This window comes from Echiichthys vipera, assembly GCF_963691815.1.
Source record: "Echiichthys vipera genome assembly, chromosome: 8".
In the NCBI taxonomy this organism is placed as follows: Eukaryota; Metazoa; Chordata; class Actinopteri; order Perciformes; family Trachinidae; genus Echiichthys; species Echiichthys vipera.
Window position 1 is genome coordinate 3,713,901 of NC_139833.1, and position 23,182 is coordinate 3,737,082.

General features: G+C 46.9%; 1 protein-coding gene across 2 annotated transcripts in view; it reads right to left on the reverse strand.

The window, feature by feature from the left end:
• rftn1b (raftlin, lipid raft linker 1b) overlaps nucleotides 1-23,182 on the reverse strand; it is a 129,806-nt gene that overhangs the window by 96,523 nt on the left and 10,101 nt on the right. For both annotated transcript variants that reach the window (XM_083918605.1, XM_083918604.1), the window contains exon 2: nucleotides 17,233-17,417. In XM_083918605.1, coding sequence (XP_083774731.1) covers nucleotides 17,233-17,380 — 148 coding nt within the window. In that variant the 5' untranslated portion in view covers nucleotides 17,381-17,417. The remainder of the gene's footprint in view (nucleotides 1-17,232; nucleotides 17,418-23,182) is intronic.

The window sequence follows — 23,182 nt, forward strand, 5'->3', positions numbered from 1 at the left end:
CAAGTACGCTCTGTTTGAACCTCTCTCCCCTCTGGCCGGAGGCTGCAGTCCATCAGGACCAAAACCTCCCGCCACAAGAGCAGTTTCTTCCCCTCTGCCATCAGGCTTCTGTTAAAGACACTTAACGGTCATTCGTTATATTAACGACATCTGGAACTCACACGTTATATTGACGTACCCAAATCACAGGTGTTATATTAACACCCCCCTTCACTGGACACTTTAACTTGCACACTACCTCCTGCACTGGTCATGCAAACACACTCACTTATATCTCATGTATATAATTCAATGCCATATGTTTATATACGTCTAGTTTGCTTGTGTTCATGTTTATATTTGTGTAGGCACCGTCAAATCAAGTCACATTCCTTGAAAACTGCCTGGCAATAAACCTGACTCTGATTCTGACTCTGATTCAGTATTGGACCATTTCAAATGTGATGGCACTAGATGACAAGTAAAGAGATCTCCAAAGTTATTACAACTTATCCTTTGGGAACCATGAACGTCACAGAAATTCATTCACTAGTTATATTTCTGCTCTTGCCGCTAAAAGACAATTCATTTCACCTTGGGAGCAAAAACAATATATATTACCATCTAATCCTGAGTCCGAGTCGGAGGTGGAGGAAAATGGATGGATGCTTTTAGACGATTGAGAGTTTCACTGGGCTGCACTGCAGGGCCACGGGGAACCAGAGCCCGAGCATATGCTAATAGAAACCCCGCGCTAATCCATCACCCGGTCTCTTCGGAAATAATTACGTCAAATTATAGACGGCCCCCGCGCCCGCGCCGTAATCTCCCACCAGATGGGGAGCCTGCTGAGCAACAGGTGGCCTTTCTTTGCACGGACCTGCATCCCACCACTGTCATGTGACTCCTCAGACACAACGGTGGACCTGACGAGAGCCAGACGACCGAGCGAAATACGAGACGTGATGTGTAATTATGAAGAAACGAGTGCACGTGTGTGAGATCTGTTTCATAATTAACTCCCTGCTGTGTCTCTGTGACACCTGTCTCTGTCTTTTGTCTATGATTGTAACAATGGAGACGCGGATGTTGCACACAAGTGGCTGTCTCGCTTTTGCAGAAAGTCGTCATCTACTGTTTTCAGGAGTGAAGCAGAGCAAAAACTGCACCTGAGAATTGTAATTTTACATAAATATATGCTGTATATTTATTTTAATTCTGGGACTTTAAGGGGGGGCCGTACTTTGAAGCTCATGTTTCTTTCCTCTGAGATGTTTTTCTCGATTGTGCTCATTGCATAGTGCTGTGAACACGTGCGGTGAAAATTCAGAGGTGCAGTGCACTTTGATTCCTCGGCAGGTGCGGTGTGTTTACACATATCATGTCGCAGTATGAACTCCACCTATCAGGGTTTCATCACTAGTCATCACAGGGAAATGGAGACGTCCGCGTTGCAGCTGGGAACGGCGGTGATTGCTTTTCCCTCATCTCTCTTCCAGGACTGCAAATTCATCACACCGACAAATCGCGCTCTCTGCATCCCACGTGGGTGTGTGTGCAATCAAAATGTAACATGCACGCAAATTGACCCCAATCAGCACACTGTTTCTGAACGCCAGCCCTTGATGTGACGGGTTGAAAACACGAGCATGTTTGGAGCGTCTCCGTTCCTCGTTGACAACGGTTTCGGGCGAATTGTTAGTCGATGCCTGCAAGGATGAAATCACATTAAAGGTCTGCGAGGCCACGTGTGTGCACACAGATAGCTGAAGCGTGACTCACGGTGCTGACCGGAGAAGATGCTGCTGCTCTCATCATGCGAGCTTCAGACAACAGTTATTTAAGCTTTGTTAAAAACATATTTTCCATGAATTTCTCATCACACTGCTGCTTTTTTCAACTATGGACGCTGTAATTTCAGGGTTGCGGTGCAAATATAAAAAGGGGCTACTGCATGCCCCTTTCATATTTGCACCGCACCCCTGAAATTACCTGGACGTTACTGGCGTAGGCCTGTGAATGTTCTCATTCGTCCAGGTCGTCGTTATCCTCAAAGCAATTTCAGTCAAAAGCAACTGGACTTGGTTATTTGTGTAGGAAGACGTTTCACCTCTCATCCAAGAGGCTTCATCAGTTCATGTACGCATCTGACCAGGCTGGGACTGGACCAGGACCAGGACCAGGACCAGGACCAGGCTGGGACTGGACCAGGACCAGGACCAGGCTGGGACTGGACCAGGACCAGGCTGGGACTGGTCCAACTAACTGGTGTGGAGATCCAAGTATTTAACCTCTCACAAGGCCGATGATGTCACTGGAACCCTTTGCGCTCCAAGTGCCAACGCCCGTCATTAGAGTGACAGTCATTGGAGGGAAGAAGGTTTGGACTTCGTTAGTGCTCTATTGAGTCTGAACGACAGTCGTTGGGGTCTGGCGTAGCTGTATGCGGGAATACAAATATCTGAATCGGTTGGAGCGGACATTAAACGTTGGTAACATCCCTGCCGGCTCCCTACTACAAAGTCTGTGTAATGTCTGATCGAGTCCATGTGTGAATGGAGCGGCGCAATGTCTGGAGAATTCACAGCAAGGGAGTGGGTGTGTTGAAGGCATTTCTGTTATGCATGGGTGAAGATAACAAAAATGCGAAGGTAAAGAAGAAGGGTGATTTACACGGAGACGGCAAAGGAAATGTCCAACTGGAGAGAATTGGGAGAACTCCTGTCGATGCAGAAAACCATCAGACAAATTCAAGGAACAGCAACAGATTTGAGATTATGACCAAATTACAAACTGGCTCTGTGACCGTCATGCTATCCGCGTCATGTCTCGCCTCCTGCACGCTCTGCTCAGGCGTTGCGTGCTGCATGTGCTGTGTGAAAGGGAAACTGAAGCAGACACAATGCTTCTGCCTTTAGATGTGCTTCTTTTCAACTCTCCCTAACACGTCCAGAGTGGCAGGATTGGTGGGAGGGGTTCACATAACTTCAGAGGCTCTGTGAGTCTCAGCTGGAGCTGGTTAATGGCGGTGGGAATTCACTTTTGGCTCAAGGAAAATCACCGTTTCATGGTCTCTCATCTTTGCAGTAGATCCGACGCCCACAGAATCTGACTGCGTTAAAGTGTTGAAGGAATAACTGGATAATTTAGAGGAGGAAAACTCGGCCTCAGATCTTGGATCAAAGGGCGACTGTGGCTCAGTGGTAGAGTTGGTCATCCTCCATTTGAGAGATTGGCCGTTCGATCCCCACCTCCCCTGGTCCACATGTTGAAATGTCCTTGGGCAAGACACTGAACCTCAGGCAAGACACTGAACCCCGAATTGCTTCCCATTCTCTAGACAGCACTGAGTCATGCTTCGTGCTGCGCATGGGTGTGTAAATGTGGTGTGAATGGTCAGATTAGATGGTCTGTAGATGTCCACTGCCATCAGTGTGAATGTCAGTGTGAACGGGTGAATGTGACAAACACTGTGAAAGTGCCTTGAGTAGTCAGAAGACTAAAAAGGCGCTTTATAAGTATAAGTCCATTTACCAAGTCCAAGAATCATTTTTTGGTTGCATTTATCACTTGGTGCCAGTTTTAGAGATGCGGAAGCTAATCATAAAACCTTTTAATTGCAGTTTCATCACACTTCTCTGTTTAATAAGTCGTGGTCCCTGCTGAGACCACAGCCTGCACAGCCAAGCTCAAACGTAAGAAGTGTTGTGGGGCGACTGTGGCTGTGGGTCGTCCGCTATTTGAGAGATTGGCGGTTTGATCCCCACCTCCCCCGGTCCACATGTCGAAGTGTCCTTGGGCAAGACACTGAACCCTGAATTGCTCCCCGTGCTGTGCATGGGTGTGTAAATGTGGTGTGAATGGTCAGATTAGATGGTCTGTAGACATCCACTGCCATCAGTGTGAATGGGTGGATGTGACAAGTAGTGTGAAAGTGCCTTGAGTAGTCAGAAGACTAGAAAGGCGCTATATAAGTACATTTACCAAGTCCAAGAATCATTTTTTGGTTGTATTTATCAATTTGGTGCCAGTTTTAGAGATGCGGAAGCTAAACATGAAGCCTTTTAATTGTAGTTGCATCACACTTCTATGTTTAATAAGTCGTCATCCCTGCTGAAGACACAGCCTGCACGAACCATCTCAAACGTAAGAAGTGTCGCGTTATCTCCGGTCTTAATGGAAAAGCCCCCGCGCGTGGACCAAACCTCATCCAAGCGAACCTTTTGTTTTGTTGTCAGACTGTTCTATTGGAAAAAAGACTTTCATTTCACATTCAGACGGCTGATTCTGAACAATGACACCTAACCAAAATGATTGATGGCAGCTGTTTAGAAACAGGGGAAAAAGCAAACTGGTTAATATTAATCTCACCCTCGCTTGAAATGCTGAGAGTTTGTTATTTGGCCACTGCTGAATTTCAAAGAGCGACGTGTTTTTTTCCAAAATGAATTTGTGGCATTTTAAAACACTATCTAACACTTTATTAAAAACGCGTAGCGTCTCCTATCTGTGTGCAAATGGATTTCAAAAGGACTCCCAGTTTTACAGGAAGTGCAAATGTATAAGTTTGAGCGGTGGGGAGGCACCTCAGACGCTCATTATCGAGCTGACAGATCAGTCGCTCACAGCGTTTTCTCCTTCTCATGAGGAAGTAAGGAAATGTTGAGGGTGTGTAATGTCTAATAACTAATGTTATAACTCCAGTTTCTGATGATTGTTTGTGTTCAGCTGAGAGATCACATTGTTCCTCATTACACAACCCCCCTAAGGAATGCCAAGTACGCGTTTCCCTTAAGCGTCAAGCGTTTAAACTTCAGGTCACCAAATACTATCTGAGTTTCACTTTGTCTAAACTGACTTCTGAGGTCTGAAGTTGAACCCAAAAACATCTCTTTGCTTTGACAACACGCCGCAAACGCCCACTCGACAGGAAGTGAGGTCGAGGCTGAGGTCACTTCCTGCTGTTTCTGCTCGTGCGGCCTCACGGGCTTCTTAACAATAGCCGTGACCGCGTGGAAGATCCTCCGCTTCTCTCCACGTACATAAATACTTTTGCTCTTCTTGGGAAGGCGCTATCAGGGCCGGGCTGAAGGCCGGCGGAGATGTTTTGTTAAATTTGGATTGTTTGCTCCTCTGCTGTGAGACCCTGATTGCATTTCAACACAATCAATAGCAGCATATTGGATCTGAGTGAGATGGCAATAAGAGCCAATAAAGCTTTGAGGGGGCGCCCGGGCGTATTGCCTGTCAGGCGGGCAGGAAAACAGCAGAGGCTACGTTAGAAGAGGCAATAAGCAGACAGGCGGGATGACACACAGCAGTGTACAAACACACCTAAACACAAGACAAAGGGCCGAGGTTTTGAGACTAAAATACATGCGTACACACTCACGCAACGTGCTCTCATCAGTGGGTTTGTATGATATCTTGGGAAAACGAATGCACAGCAATTCGTATATCTTATAAAATCTTTTTCACACTGTGAAACGGAGACTGGAACATTAATGTGACGGTTAAGCTTCGGCACAGAAACGACCTGGTTAACAGCCAAACCACACGGGGGACGGACACACAGCTGTGTTTTTTTTTACCTGCTACACAGACGCTGTCAGTAGCATGTGGCTGCTGCCAGCTTCACTGTGTGTGTGTGCGTGTGTCTGTGTGTGTGTGTGTGTGTGTGTGTGTGTGTGTGTGTGTGCGTGTGCGTGTGCGTGTGCGTGTGTGTGTGTGTGTGTGTGATGATGCAGCTGGTTCTGCAGGTTTGGAAGCCGTGCTGCCTCACTTTGCCCTCTGGTACAATAAGACATGTGTCTTTATCATGTTTAAACTGACTGTGCTCGTTTTTAATTCAGTTATACTGTATGTTCATAGGGCGACACGGTGGGGTGGTGGTTAGCACTGTCCCCTCACAGCAAGAGGGTTCCTGGTTCGAATCCCGGCTGGGGCCCTTCTGTGTGGAGCTTGCATGTTCTCCCCATGTCTGCGTGGGTTTTCTCCGGGTTCTCCGGTTTCCTCCCACAGTCCAAAGATGTGCAGGTGTTGGGTTCATTGATGACTCTAAATCACCCGTAGGTGTGAATGGTTGTCTGTCTCTGTTTGTCTCTATGTGTCCTGTGATAGACTGGCGTCCTGTCCAGGGTGGACCCCGCCTCACGCCCAATGTCAGCTGGGATCGGCTCCAGCCCCCCGCGACCCCGATAGGGACAAGAGGCTGAAGATGAATGAATGTATGTTCATTATTTCCTGTTGGAGGGCGACGTCGCAAGAACAATATTAGACGACCGGTGTAAAAATAGAGCCCATGTAGCAGCTTCAAGGATGTAGTGGATGCACCGCGTACGCTCCAAAGGGACGCGAACACCGGTCCTTCCTGTGAAAGTCCTGTGTTTTGAGAGCCGTCCACCATTACGACCCTTCTTTGCTCCAGACGCCATTGCAACAGTAATAAATATGTGGCTTACTGTACATACAAATCACAGTGCACTACATTTCGCAGTTCTATGTATGAAGAGTGAATGATGACAGCTACACTCACATACGAGCCGTTCCCTCCACACACAGTCTCTATCTCTGCCTCTATCTTGCTCCCCTCATTTCCTCTCTCTTCAAGACACTCACTTACTCATCCGATGACGCACGCAGCTTCCTCACCCACATGCACAACTCTCAAAAATGAAGCCCAGATAGCCTCAGGATGTGACTTTGTAGAAGCACTGGGACAGTTGATGACCATGAGGTTTAGAAAGTGAAATCATGGCTTGGATCTGCACAAAATTGTCGAGGACGTCTAGATTTAGATCCAAGTGCCTCTGACGATTTCAGCAAACTTAAAAATAACTCTGAATCTAACTCGGTGTTACACGTGTGTCTCTTCTGTTTGTTGTTATCTTATTCGCGGACCCTCTGACCCTCCATCTTGAATTCCTAACATCCTCTGTAACACACTCGTCGTGCAGGCCCTGAATAACCTGAATCTAATCATGAGGAGAATATTTCTCTCTGAGCGAGGACAATTGCATTTGCTAGAACCACACACACGCACACACACACACACACACACACACACACACACACACGCACACACACACGCACACACACACACGCACACACTGTAAGAGTTCAGTTAACTGCAATAACAAAGCCTACAGACACAGGAAATAGTCTGCACAGAATACGAAGCACTACAAGGCGAGCTAATCTTGAACATACCGCAGAGCGAGAGACAGGGAGGCAGAAAGAGGAAGGAACCGAGCACAACTCCGCGTTTCCTGTCGCTGAAAACTTTGTCAGCAGTTGCCGCCGTTTGAAGCTTAACGCGCGGAACCCGCTGAGCTCTGGCTCTGTCACTCGACTAAAATGCTGCTCTGACATCTTTGTCTCAGGGAAAGGATGGCTCGGCATTTTACCGTCTGACTGGCTCAAAAAACAAAACGTAACAGCATCGGCTTAGTATGCCACCGACTACGGACGGAGGCAGAAACGAGAAGAAGAAGAATTACTTTATTTATCCCGCAACGGGGAAATTGAATTTTTTCACTCTTATTATTAATCATGTTACACACACACAGGCCTGAAATACACACATGCACAGACAGGACCTATACATGCAATTAAGGAGAGATGTTAGAGCGGGGGGCTGCCAGTGACCAGCGCCCCGAGCAGTTGGGGGTTCGGTGTCCTGCTCAACAGCACCTTGGCAGCGCCCAGGAGATGAACTGGCACCTCTCCAGCCACCAGTCCACGCTCCATACATGGTCCACACAGGGACTTGAACCAGCAACCCTAAGGCTCCAAGCCAAGTCACCTATGGACTGAGCTACTGCCGCCCTGCCGCCCTGCCAAGAAGAGGCGACACAAGTCTGAATTTGTACTGTCGTCTGACGGCAGCTGATGCATATTTCATGCACATTTCCAAGATTTTCTTCAATTTACCCATAATCACATTGAATACATTCATCAGGGGCGCTCAGTGTGTGAGGGGCGGCTTTTTTCCAAAGGAGGTCCGGATTATTAATTCAGTATTTTCCAATACGTAATCACCACTTGCCCATTTTGATTTCTCACACCGCGAGAAACACATTCCCCATTCAGCTCGCTTCTGCCCGCGTCTCATTTACAATCATGTTGTGATTTGAGCCGCGCCGCCACACCCTGGGCAGCGGGAACATAATGGAAATGTAATGTAAAAAACCAGATGACCGTGAATTCAGTCTTCAATGTCATTCTCCCCTTCAATGACTGCGATTCAATTCCACCTCTCAAGCTGAGGAGAAGCCAGGGGATAAATCCCAGCTCCCCCCCGCCATCCAAGGACTAATCTCCCTTTCGGAAAGCCACTCCGGTGTGCGGCATTCCTGCTGACCTCTCCTGCAGCTCAGTCTTGTGTCTGAGTGGAGCGACGGGGACAACGGAGGGGGAGTCTGCTCCTGCGTGTCACTCACCTGCCGCCACCGCTACAGCTCATATTAACAAGGGGACTCGGGGCTCTGGGGGTTTTGCATATAAATGATGTGTCTAGCTACTGAGATGATATCAAACGGTGTGTGTCTGGGCCTGTGTGTGTGTGTGCAGGCCTCACATGACTGCTCACCGGCTTTGATGTCAAGGGCGACATCTTTATATTTCCAATATTCCCAATCTGCCCGCCGAGAAGACGCGACGCATTACGCATTTTAAAAAAATGTTCTCTCTCTTTTTTAACATTTCAATATCACATTTTTGTTGGAGTTTAGATTCATGCCACACATCCCTGCGTCCGCTGTGCTTGTGTTTACGACCGAACGGCTTCTTTCCACACCATCTAACACAGCAACGGCGAGACACTCTGGGCTCCCCGTAGGGTCATGATCTCAATATCAAACAGACTCTCCGTTTTGTTTTTCTGCAGCTCTGCTTTTTCAGAGACGAATGACTGGTGGCAGAGTGACCGTGAAGCTGAATGCGTGCTCCAAAAATGATACAGCAACATGAGGCGACACCTCATTGGTGGGCCGATGCTGATATTCGGTGCGGAGGAAGTTCATTACCTACAGCTTTCCACCGATTTACTCCTCCTTTCATCACTGTTTCTGCAGTGAAAGCTGTTATTTTTGTGCATTTGGTGGCTGGGTTGTAGCCCGCGGGGCCATTGTGGTGGCAGTTGCACAGAGCTATGATCTTACACTGTGGAAAGACATTATTACAAACATTATTCACAGTGCAGTAGTCACAGTGGAGTGAACTCAACATCATGAGGGCATATTTCCCAAGAAGAGAGGTGAAGGGGAAGCACGAAATCAGCCCTAATTTTGTCCTGGTTAAAACGCTGATGCAGAACATTTTTCTACAGCTTCTGGTACATTAACCTTTTTGAAAGTAAGGCTTTTTTTATTATGCAAAATTAGACGGTGACAGTGATACTGACTCCTGAAATTCCTGTCAGTGTTGCTTCTGTCTTTCGCGAAGGTGTAATTGTTTTTTGTTTGCTGCCTCCTGGTTTACAGGATCAAATAAACGCAGATTATTTTGGTGTCACAACACATTACAAAGTCATTAATGCATGTAATCACATCATCTGTTCCCATAATAAAACATGACATCACTGTTTCAGTTGCATAAGAGAAGTTATGATGGTTTCTCGCGGCTCGTCCAATCCTCAAGACCCGACGGGGAAACACGAGCCGGAGGTTAAGTAGAGAAGAAACAGCAGACAAGGTCTGAATTTAAATATGTTCTTCTACAATCACGGATATAAAACAGGGTAATGGCATTTCACTCCCCTTCACTTTCAAAGACTCTCTCGTCTCGGTTGCTTTAAAAACATCACAATTACCAGAGACAGACTAAGGATCACGAGCGGGAAATGAGGAGTCATAAGAGTCTTAAAATGGAGGAGTCGTAAAGTCAGCAAACAGACCGACACTGGCTATCCAGAGTTTGCTAACATTAGCTACCATAAACTTCTAGTTATACCTCTCGTAGTAGAATTTGTTTTGTGTGTAGGGACTCTTCTCACGCTGCTGCAGAGGTTTGATGTTATTTTGAGCAGTATTAGTGGTTAAAAAAGACCTTTTAATGCCTTCAACAAACTTTCTCGAAGACTTATTTGGTGTGTGAAATCGTGAAAAAGACCGTGGGATGATTTTACGCCGGAATTACTGTATTTTCCGCGTTATAAGGCGCATAGAACAGACGCTACAGTCGAGGCTGGGGTTACGTTCTGCATCCATTAGATGGAGCTGCGCTAAAGGGAACGTCAACAAAACAGTCAGGGGAGGTCGTCTTGTTGCTTCCTCCACTTCGGCACAATTGATTGGTTCATGTTCAACTCTCTGGCTGCTGCTCTATTCCCGTGTTCTACTGCGTGACTAATGGCCTTGAGTTTAAACTCTGCGTCGTAACGTAGGAGTTGGGTTTTTTTTACATTTTAAACTACTTCCAGCGGGTTGGTGGCGCCTTAAGCCCAGTTCAGACCAAAGATTTGCAACGAGACGAGTTGAAACTTGGAGCTAGTTCAGCTCTGCAATGTTCTGAGACCGGCCAGTTCACACCAGTGACACAGCGAGACGGTGTATATAGCAAAGCCTCTCTGTACTTCTGTTCTAACCTCGACTTTTCAGGGTTTTTTCCCGTAGCTGGATATAATTTGTAACATTATAAAATATAAATGAGGACAGAGACAGTGAGATACTTGCTACAGCTGCATTTCTATAGAGATGAAACGTGAAAATGGGAGCGCCAGTGGTTCAAGGTACGGTGAGGTCAGGGAGGCTTTAAAGGAACAATGTGGGGTTTTGACCACTAGTAGTGCTACGGTGCCACATTCTGATGAACAGCCTTTGATTTGAATCTTGTGCATGAGGACGTGAATGACACAAAACACATTCCTGCCAGTTGTGTAAAACAATAGAGCGCTGCAGGGATGTTTTTGTAGTCTGACCTGGAAGTTAACATCGCCCTGGGTTCCCTCGACAAAATGCCAATGAGATCTTTCCACTAGATTTTAGATTATGGCAGGAAATAAGCTCTGTGGCGAACACAGGCTTGTTAAATAAGGCCTGTGTTAACCACAGACTTTATTAAAGGCAAAAGAACAAAACAAAACATTGACTTAGATACGAGGGGACTGTACTGACGTGCAAAAATGTTAACTTTGGACTCCTGCAGCGCTCGGTTCCACTGATGTGCAGGTGGTGGAGAAAAGCGATGTTTGGGGCGGCAGTAGCTCAGTCCATAGGTGACTTGGCGTGGACTGGTGGCTGGAGAGGTGCCAGTTCATCTCCTGGGCACTACCGAGGTGCTGTTGAGCAAGGCACCGAACACCCAACTGCTCGGGGCGCCGGACACTGGCAGCCCCCTCGCTCTGACATCTCTCCATTAATTGCATGTATAGGTCCTGTCTGTGCATGTGTGTATTTTGGGCCTGTGTGTGTAACATGATTAATAATAAGAGTGAAAAAATGACATTTCCGTTGCGGGATTAATAAACTTCTTCTTCTTCTTCTTCTTCTTCTTCTTCTTCTTCTTCTTCTTCTTCTAATGTGCCAACAAAAGGTAGAAGAGAAGACGACTGCAAGTCAGCAGACATGGATGTAACCAATGCAGGTTGTGTTTGCTAAACTTAGCTTTACAAGGCTCTTATGAGGAAGGAGATACATCTAATGTGTTTTGGTGAGGAACAGTTATGTAAACCTAACTCCACAGGGAACATTTGCAGGAACAAGTAGATTCATTCATTCATTCATCTTCAACCGCTTATCGCGGGGGGGGGGGGGGGGGGGGGGCTTGAGCCGATCCCAGCTGACATCGGGCATGAGGCGGGGTCCACCCTGGACAGGACGCCAGTCTATCGCAGGGCGGAACAAGTAGATGAACCGGTTAATTATCAAGTAACACAATTCAATTCAGTATCTCTGCTGTGACAGTTTCAGCTGTGAGCCAACTGCCAAGTCAAAAATGATCGGTACAGAGTAAGGATCTGAATTTATGCGCCCACCCTGCAGCTCTATCAGACACCATTTTCATATTCATAATCTTTGACTGCGTCTTAAATATTTTACAGGCTTCCTGTAGGAAAAAAAAGCCCACACACATGAATCATTGCCTACACTTACGTACCTGGTACAAGGCAACACACCAACCATTCAACACGAAAATCTGCTGATGCGGAGAAGGACTTAGCCGAACAGTCTGATTTCTCAAACTGTATGTGCTCGTACACTCGGGAAACACACGCGCGCGCGCACACACACACACGCACGCACGCACGCACGCACGCACGCACGCAAGCACGCACGCAAGCACGCACGCACGCATGCACACACATTTCAAGAGATGAACAATACAGACAGAGGCATTCTGACAGTGACAGAGAGACAGAGTAAGAGGAAACTGATTACAGTAAGTACCCACCCCCACCATTACGGGGAATATTGAAGATAATAATGGGGCAATGAGCCAAAGACACACACACACACACACACACACACACACAGTCCAACAAAAGGGAGGCACCCGTCCACCTCCAGCCTCATCTTCCAGCCCCGCCTTTATGTCAGGTCCTGTTCGAGCGGGGACAGAAAAGCCCGCCTGGCCCCCAGACGCCCACTTTTCCCGGCTCCCTTCATCCATCCAGTCTAGTCAGCTTGAAAAACTAATGGAGACTAATCAACTGTCAGGGTGAACATGCTGCTCACTACATCTCCCGGCTTCCCGTTACCAACCGCCTCCCCCTCCCTCCCACCGCCACCGCCAAACTCCCCTCCCACCATCGCTTCAGCTATAACTGTCAGGAGCAGGAATAACAGAGTGATGGCTTTATATATAATGGTCTGACTCCTCCCTGGCCTGCAGCACACACACACAAACACACACCTAAAGGTCCCCGAGCACATTAATTTCCCATTTTCTCACCTTTATGGCCTCCTTTATATACTTAACCTTAATCTCAACCTAATTCCACACCTAATCTTTAACTTACCTTGACCTTGACGCAAGCGCTTATACTCTATCGCCTGAGCAGCTATGGGCTAGAAGTTCGCAGATGACATTACACTTTACTTTGCAATTCAGTGTATTTGACAGCTTCCTGCTTCTGGCAGAGGGACAGAACTCCAATAATTTCATTATAATCAGTGTAAGCGCAGTACTTTTAATTATTGCATCTGTCGTTTTGGTTGTCAGGTTGTTTTACTCATCATCAAATAATGGAGATGCATTACTCATTTTTAAGAATAACTCTGGGTATCAATGCGCTTTAGTCTCTTTCTTTGTATTGGTTCTGAGTGCAAGCTGCAAAAAAAATATCCTGGGAGCAAACTTGAAGCACAGCAGTGTGTCTGAAAAATGAGTTGTATGCCCAGGAGTGAAGGAAGATGAAGTCTGTCTGCTTTATGGGGGCGGATCAGCAGAATGACTTTCTTGTTATGACTATCATCAGGAATATTTGATGTGTTAAAGTGCTTTGTGAAGTCATTAGTATTACACACTTAATCTGGATATTTAAGGGGAACAAATATTTGAATGCCAGTAAACACACTTAATGCGTCTCAGTCAAACAACTATATGTATCATCATGCAGCGAACAGATGTGCACCGAATGCTTTGAGAGTCAAAGACACTGTTCCAGGCGGGAAACCTACAATAACTGGGTTCTTGTGTCCACTCGGGGGCAGCAGCTGTAAACACAACATTGGCATATCATCACTTTTACGTTCATATGGTGAACAGTTCCTTATTTTAACAGCCGGTTGTGTTTCTGTGAGTGCATTATTCTCTCATTTTGCTCTGTTTGTGGTCTCTACCAACTCCTGTGCTTCGGCATAGCATTGACATTCTCTATGGCAGTGGTTCCCAACCCGGGGTCCAGGCCGAGGCTGTCTACGCTGGGGTTGTTAAAATTAGTTTTTCGCATGTTAACTAAAGTCACTCCATCCATTTTCAACCTTCTGTTCGTATCGGGGGCGCCGGGGGCTGGAGCCGATCCCAGCTGACATCGGGCGTGAGGCGGGGTCCACCCTGGACAGGACGCCAGTCTATCACAGGACACATAGAGACGAACAGAGACAGACAACCATTCACACCTACGGGTGATTTAGAGTCATCAATGAACCCAACACCTGCACGTCTTTGGACCGTGGGAGGAAACCGGAGAACCCGGAGAAAACCCACGCAGACACGGGGAGAACATGCAAACTCCACACAGAAGGGCCCCAGCCGGGATTCGGACCAGGAACCCTCTTGCTGTAAGGCGACAGTGCTAACCACCACAACCTCTGTGACCAGCACCCTCAGTCACCTTCGTCAGGTCTTCTAGCTAGCTGATCCCCACAATTCATCACCATGAATGAAACATGTCTGAGAAACATATAAAGTACTGATGACTCATAAGTATCAGAAAAGAAAGTAAAGCTGTGGAAAGTTACCTTAGACTGGATAGGGCCTGGTGTTCAGTGTTAGACCAGTTTCACTGCTCCCGGTCTAGACCTTCTAAACTATTCTAAACCTAAAGAGTTTTGCCACCCTGTCCCTTGGCTCACTGGGCACTAAGAGCTGTGGTATTCAGGTGAATTCAGACATCTATGTAAAGTGTGACCAGCAGTAAGATCTAAGCTAGAGTCAAAGTCTATCTTTGTGAAAAAAGGAAAGTCATGGGCTGGACAGATGAGCAACAACAGGCCTAACTCTACCTTATCTTTATTCAACCTCACCAAATCAAATAACTAAATCTAGGTCTAGAGCATAACAGCACAAACACACACACATCAACTTCAGGTCTCTGCATCTCAGGAGGCAAAGACCACCTCCCATCTAATAAACACCAGGAAATAGTGGAGTGTGTGTGCGTGTGTGTGTGTGTGTGTGTGTGTGTGTGTGTGTGCGTGTGTGTGTGTGTCCATGGAGGGATGCTATCTTTGAAAAGGAAGCTGATTCATTTCCATATTTCCATGCACAGCACAGCGAGCCTCAGATTCACTTTGACTGTCAGCAGATCTTCAGAGCTCACTTTTTTTTACATGTTTACAGCTCGACGAGCTGATCAGAGAGCAGAGCCAGTCAGGCCCACACCTCAACGGAAACACACTTACCACTACTACTAACTAGACTACATGCAGTTTAAAAACCTGGTTATATTTGGGTTAAGGGCTTACTCCGGTTTCTCAAACGCCTTGTAAACACCATACTCTTATACCCCGGTTGACAGACCTAGAGAACTCCTTCAGTGTCCCAATTATTCGTGCATGTAAACAGCGTTTGGTGTCTGCACATGCTCTGTAGATAATAAATCCCACTCCCCACTCCACGGCAGTGGTTTTTGACCCGGACGTAGAGAAGTAAAGAAACCAGGAAGCAACGCCGCCCAAAAAGCAGCGTAAAAAAACCCAACAACAATACAGCGCTACCTTTGAACCGAGGGAGAACTTGGACATGGTAACATCATTACCAAGAAGACCCGTTTATGTCGTAAGGTCGGCCATTTTCCCAAAGCTTGTAATTCTGACAACGATGAATCAGATGATAAAGTCGTATTCCGACCAGTTGTATGTGGGCGGAGCGCCACCTACTGTACCGGAGGTCGAGTTACTCCTGTCATTTTCCCATTCAAGCCTTTCATGTGTACCAGGGGAACTTATAATCCGATTATTCCCTTAACCAGGACAAGACCATTTTCAGGTTACTGATACATGTAAAGGCACTGAATGAAACTAGCTGGAAGAGTGTTCTGGGGATCAAACCTGTGACCTTGAACAAAACAGTCAGGCTACCCTTAACTTTGGTTGCATGCCCCGCCAGTGGGTTGGATTCGGTGCCATACGTAATTGATGGCCTCTAACAGGGTGTTTGGCATGGACTGGGATGGAAAATTCTATATCATTAGCACAACGTGAAAGCGTGACTGACTAATTGTGAGAAAATAAATTACAACAGTGGCTGCTATACAGGGAGCAGGCGCTAATTAACACTCCATCATTACAAGAAAGTCCTGATGAAAATTACAGCCTATGCTCTTATTCCATATACACGAGTGATAGCATCTGAGTCCTTAATGTTTTTATACTGGGGATACGCAGATATAATGGCACTTTCAGAGGGGGAGTACACACATTAACCACATTGGAGGTAGCATTAGTCAGTCAAATACTGCACATGAAGAGTTGTATTGCAGTGCAGATCAGCCTGATGCAAACCTTGTGAGGCATATTGCCTTGTTATTATGCTGAGGTATGATGCAGCACAATGTCAAAGGCCTTCGAGCTAGTGGTATCATTTCAAACGAGCATGTGGAAGGGGCAGTAATTTAGATTTTTGCAACTCTGCCTAGCAACATGACAATAACATATCTGCAAAAGAGGGCTGTTGCTATTCTGAGAAGTTAGCTCTCAACTAACTGGGTTGTACTCTACTTGGAATAAAAAAGTACTACTAAAATAAAAAGGATTGGGGGTCGTGCCATAAACATATAAAGTTGCAACTGTATAATAAAGATAGAGGTAGCTAATATGACGTCATCCATTGGTTTGTGGAATTGCATTTTCCCTGTCACCATCTTGGGTTTTTGAAACCAGACGCGACCATATTTGGACAAGAAAGCCAGGACTGGGAGAAGCGCTAAGCCCAGTCAGGCTCTTTATGTCTGTTGTTTAAATGGCGGGAAATTATTGTTTTTTTTCAACCGGTTGAAGCAAGTCATCTGGCGGGTTATTGGCGGGTGAGCTGGGAGCTCTGGTCGCTGGCGCCATTCACTACAGTGACACAGAGCCGGTTGACAAACCCTGGCTAGCTAACGTTAGCTTTGTTAGCAAGGTGCCACCAAATGCTGATCATCAGAGTTGATGGTAACATTGTGGTCGCCTGAAAATATCTTGAAGTGAAAACACAATGTGCAAGGGTCAAAGTCCTGAGACTTTAAACATGGACAACAACAAAAACAAGCTCACAGCTATTTAAATGTACACAGTGCAGTGTCACATGGTAGCCACGCCCTAAAGCATCCCCGACTTTATCGTCTATTCTTCATGAACATCACGCTGTAATGAAGAAGACTTGAAACTAGCCAATAAGACCATAAACTCATTCGGAAAATGTTTTCTGAGGTAATGAATCAAGTGAAAAGTCGTCTCATTTTCTCATTGACTTCTATACAAACTGACTTCTATTGCAACCAGTGGAGTCGCCCCCTGCTGGACATTAGAAATAATGCAGGTTTAAGGCACAGACCCAGAAGCTACGTCCATCTTCGTTATACAGTCTATGATTCAAAGATTCATGTCTTACCATCTTTGCCAATGAGGAAGTCCAGGTAGCGGTAGGTGTAGGCCACGCCCACCTTTGTCTCCACCTGAGGTCTCTTCAGGGTGGAGTAAATCTTCCCCGGACGTTTCTCCTCCGACGTCGGCTTCATCTTACGCAGCCCGCAGCCCATGGCTCCACGGTGTGTCTGTCTCTGCTGTGCACGGACGCTGCCAACCAGACAAAACAGACTGAGACAGTGTTTCATTGTCACCTGCGTGTCCGTGTGTGTAGCCGGCAGGTAAATGACAATGTGCACGTGGGTTAGTGTGTGTAAAAATCTGAGGTACTCCTTTCAATTGAGTGAAAGTGGCAATACCACAACAACAATTCATTCACATAAAATCGTATCTCTTATTAATAACATACAAATACCTAAATGACCATGTGAGTGTGTTTGTAAAGATATGAGTGCTTTACACATCCGTTTTTTCTTACACATTTTCTACACTTTAAGATTCTTTTTCTACCATCTCAGGCTCCCAGATGTCTCCATTTACATCTATATGATATGAAAATCCAACAGCAGACTCTTGAAACTGAACTGAGACGTGTAATTCTTCACACGGTACAAATCACACAAATCTGAATTGCATTGTAATGGCACGCCAATGAAGTTTAAGGGGATAATAGTCCTGCTTAATTAATGATAAAGAGTATAAAAGCTAAATTACTCATCAAGTAGAATGTCCTGAGTATGTGCATCATTATGTATGTTGATGAATTCATCATTTGCTGCTGCACTGCATCACATTTTATCAACCGATCACACATCTTATATTTATCCTGATCGTCAAAGTAAGAAGCAACTATAGGTGTCGCATAGATGTCCTTAAGTACAGTGAGTATGATCCAAGTATAAAGTAATACAAATGGAAGTATACGTTCCTCAAAACTGTACTTAAAAGCTGAGTCCATCTGAGCAAAAGCCTGAGCAGTGACGCAGGGCACCACAGTAAGCTAATCGATGAGGTTACGAATAATGTCAATGCTAGCACGAGCTGAGTCAACGTTAGCTGTGCCTAGAATGGAAACAAGGGCACTTAAGGCCAAGCGGTGTTTACGTCACTGCTGTGAACGTCACACTAAGCAGAAGGTAAAATGATCTTGATCGGTTAGTTTGTTTGTTACTGTGTGACTTTGCTGAACCAAAGTTTGTGTTATGTGTGTGTGTGTGTGTGTGTGTTTGTGAACTCTGCAGCAGTAAATTGCTTAGCTTCCCGTGACGATGCTCCTGTCTGCTTCTCCAAACTGGGAGCGTGTCCACAGCCGTTTAAGTTACTGTACTGAATAATGACTATGGATAAAGATAAACTGCGTGCAGCAGTGTCATCATGCAGAAATCCGTTCAAATGAAAATGTTTTTAGAAGACGGCATTATGATGCTAAAGCGTACGAGCTACATAAAGGGACACTCCTGGGAGGCTACAGAATGATATGAAAACGCAGTAAATGTACTTCACTCTCCCCCCGCTGGCTATGACTGATTGAGGGTCAGATTAACCTCTCTGAGACATACTGTACACACACACACAGACATTTATGCACACACACACACACACACACACATACACACACACATACACATTAAAGCAAACATGCGTGCACTCTGATACCCATGATTCCTCTGGGATTTCAGAAGGAAAACTAATAAAGAAGAACATGTTGGATAAGCGCCTGTAAATAAATAAATAAACACGACTGAATGAGCTTCAATTTTCACGGGGTCCCTCTCCCTCGTTCCCAGGGAGACCAAATCAGCAGAGACAAGCGTGGAGGAAAGGGAGGCCTTAAAGAGACGGCACCGTGGACGCCGCTTCACCCCAAATGGTTTGTGACAGCATCACTGCTTCTCTCCAGCGGCTGCGACCGGGAGCAGGTGACATCCTATTGTGCGCCACTGATTAAAATCAAGGATGGATGGATGACTGGATAAATAGATGGCGGCGGCGGTGCCCTCCCCTCCCCTTCCACCTCAGCTGATGAGGAACCCTCTCTATTATTCTCTGCACTAATTACTGAACATCACAGTGCCTCAGCTTGAAACTACGGATTCGAGCCGGCCTTTACTTCAGAGACAGGACAGGAAGCGAGGAGGGGCGGAGGGAGGGGGGGTTGGGAGGCAGGAAGGAGTGGGAGACGAAATAGGAAACGAGCAGACGGGGGCTCTGTTAATGAGGTGAGCGGCGAGAATGGGAAAGGTGAGAATCAATCAAGGTAGAGAGCGGAAATGGGGGTGGCCGGGTTGGAGATTGTGCGTCGGAAAAATGGATGGATGGGGGGGTGGGTGGGGGGGGGGTGGTTTGGAGTTGAGCAGCATGGCAAGTAGAGACTGGAGAGGGAAAAAAGTGTGCAATTAGAGTCAGTTGAATAGAAAACTGGTGATCAACACACGGCAGGGGAGGAGAGAGAGTGAAATATGAGGCAGGAGATTCATTACAGTTGTCATGAAAGCCAGTGTTTCCAGTGGCACTTACATGAATGTCTTTGTTGGGCTTTATGAATCTCAACGTGCATCACAATCGTATCTCTACAAGCCTCAGAACAGCTCGCTGAAATGGACCGTGCGGCCTGATGGTCTTGTGATTAATACCAGCAACACACCCGTGAGTCCCGCGTGCTGCAAGCGTCACAGTTTTGACTTCAAAAAGCCTTCTAAACGGTTTGTACGTGATGCACCGGGGAGCCGCGTCTTTGCTTCTCCGCACGTGCCGAGCAGGACTGACGTCTCACTTGCGTTTTGAAGAACACAAAAAGCCAAACACCGTCTGCAGACGCCGGCGTTGTCAAAGTCCCTAAAAGCTCTTCAGTCCCCCCCTTAAATTGTCACTCAGGACCGCGCTGCACTGTGCTGCGGTTCACCGCGCAGCATCCCAAATGGCTCTGCCATCAAAGGAAAAGGGGTAGCTTGAATTTTTCAAAGTCTTGGATTTCCACTGTTGCCTACAGTTGCTTGTAAATAGCTTTTATTATTTCTCCCCCTCACCCTGGAGAGAGTAGGAACAACAAGAGGGGAAGGCGAGGCTCTGTCATGTAGTCTACAAGAGCTGGAGAAGAGGTAGTCAGAACAATAGGATGGAGGGCTTTGAGGGAGGGAAACATAGTGGATGAGAGAGAGAAACGCAGGGGCTCGTATTTGCATAGCTCGTTGAGACCGGGGAGGAGGAGGAGGAGGAGGAGGTGCGAGGCGAACGGGAATATTTTTAGAGCTGAACTGACAGAGGAAATGTGAGATGTTTATGATTTTTTGAGTCACTGTTTTTTCCCTCGAAGCCCCCACGGCGCCCCAGCTCCTCTACACCATTTTTTTTTTTTTGTGTGTGTGTGGAAGATTGACAGGCGGGGAGTCAGGGAAGCTTGACGGGGCAGACAGTCTCTGTGTAGCTCCAGAAAAAAAAAAAACCCCAGCAAGACAGCCATCGATTTCCCCTTTTGCTGAATTAGCAACGATCCTCTCGCCGTTTGGTTCCATCTGTTGTCTCCTGCTAATGGCGTTCTGAAGTTTTATTTGATAAGAGGTTTGATTCGGCAGGATTCCCCTGACGTCCAGATATTTCGTTGGAGTCGGGGATGCATTTAGCTTTGGCCCAAGCCGTCCCACAGCACTTTGCATTGTGCTGAATGTGGAAAAGGTCTTTTACTGACATGTTGTGTTTGAATCTGTCAGTCAATAACAGTTTGCCGGCTTAAGTCACTGTTGCTTCTCCTGGGGTTTGGCGCATTATTAAAGCTGACTATTTTTTTTACCACTTTAGGGCAGAAGAACTTTACCGAGAGCTGAAAATCACAAAGCCCGGATATTTTATCACTTTATTAAGTTGTTATTCCGAACTTCTTATCTCGAAGAATCGCTCATCCAGAAGACATGGAACAACATTAACGGTCATATAAAGCAGTGTTTCAGGCCGCCTTACACATTTTAGTGTAAGAGCGTGATCACACTGTGCTTTTGGCCGCGGCCAAAACCGGTTTTTCAGCTAAAGTCTAGTACCTTTAAGTAGTGTGAGCGCACCTGCTCCACGCTCAACTGGGGCCAGCTGGCCCTCCACGGCCCGCTTGAAAGAGGTGGGCTTTAGCGGAGCCGTTTGCACATGTACGAGCACGAGCGTGCGCACGTGTACGCGCACGAGCACGAGCACGAGCCCTACGGCAGTAGCGTTATGTCCGCCTGTTCGGACATGTAAATAGAAGGACGGACTATGCGCGGACATTTAACAACAACAACAATGGCGGTGAAAGGTTCACGTTGGTGTGATGCGGAGGTGGAGTGTTTACTGCAGATTTGGTCGATGAAAATATTCAAAAACAGTCGACAAGACGCACAAAAACTCCGAGGTCTATGGAAAGATTTGTAAACAAAGCCACACACACGCGATCAATGCGTGTGACGTGTTACGGCGTGATGACGTATAGGCAGCAAGAAGCATTGGCCGAGGCCCAGGTAGTGTGAGTACAAACGGGGCTGGGGCGCGGGGGGAGAGAGAGGGGGGACAAGTACCCTAAAGTCCGAGTCGTGGTCCGGGAGGACAGTGTGATCACGCCCTAATAGTCATTCTCCTTTTAGCTCAGTTTTGGTCTCCCCCAACTCCTGAGGGAAAGATCAGGCTCTTTAGACGATTTCACTGACTGGCTGCTAACTCAGTGTGTTCTGGGTTCAGGCTGGGAGACTGTTTTGAGAAGATACTTGTGTCTGACTGCTAATGCTATTAAACGTTTACTCATATCACGGTCTCTAAGATATCTTATGTACCCATCCATCAACCTCGACCTCCTCCTTATGCTTTATTGCTCTTTATACAAGGTCACCTGACTTCCTCCTCCTTCAGCCTGTCTGGGATCAAGATAACATGAGATCATCTCATCTCATCTTCAGTCTCTTATCCGGGGTCGGGTCGCGGGGGCAGCAGCTTTAGCAGGGACCCCAAACTTCCCTTTCCCGGGCCACATTAACCAGCTCTAACTGGGGGATCCTGAGGCGTTCCCAGGCCAGTGTGGAGATCTAATCTCTCCACCTGGTCCTGGGTCTTCCCCGAGGCCTCCTCCCAGCTGGACGTGCCTGGAACACCTCCCTAGGGAGGCGCCCAGGGTTCATCCTTACTAGATGATCCTGAACCACCTCAACTGGCTCCTTTCAACGCAAAGGAGCAGCGGCTCTACTCCGAGTTCCTCACGGATGCTGAACTTCTCCCCCTCTCTCTAAGGGAGACTCCAGCCCCCCTCCTGAGGAGACACATTTCGGCCGCTTGTACCCGTGACCTGGTTCTTTGGGTCCTGACCCAGCTTTCATGACCACAGGTGAGGGTAGGAACCAAGATTGACCGGTAGATCCAGAGCTTTGCCTTCCTCAGCTCTCTTTTCGTCACAACGGTGCGGTAGAGCGACTGCAAGAGCTGCTGATCCTCATCCCAGCTGTTTCACACTCGGCTGCAAACCACTCCGAACATGAGTTATATAGGAATTATAGTGCATTACTTCTCATAGGTCGAAGTACAAACTGTGAATGAGAAGAGCCTGAGCATCCACAACATGCTTCAAAAGGGTAAAATCCTGAGAGAGCTGTGCAGACTGTCGTCCTGTGATCCACTGTCCACTGAGCATCAGAGCCTTAAATTATTCCAATGAAGGAGTGGAACATATTAGTCATGCCTTTCACGTGAACGTAGAAGATGATCGTGTGAAACCCCACCTGGTGTCTGCACTTACAGCATCAGCGACAACGAGCAACGCGCACTGAATGATTTTAATGCTGTCTGACTGAGATCTCCCCCCCCCCACACACACATTACAAGACCATGTTCCAGGGCTTTGATAACAACATTGCTCAGATCAAACCCCAGCAGCATGGGAAGCTTCAGAGTGGATTAATGGAGGAGGACATTAATTAGGACACTGTGTTCTTGTGTTCTTCTCCATGTAGTCTCCCTTTTAAGCCCGC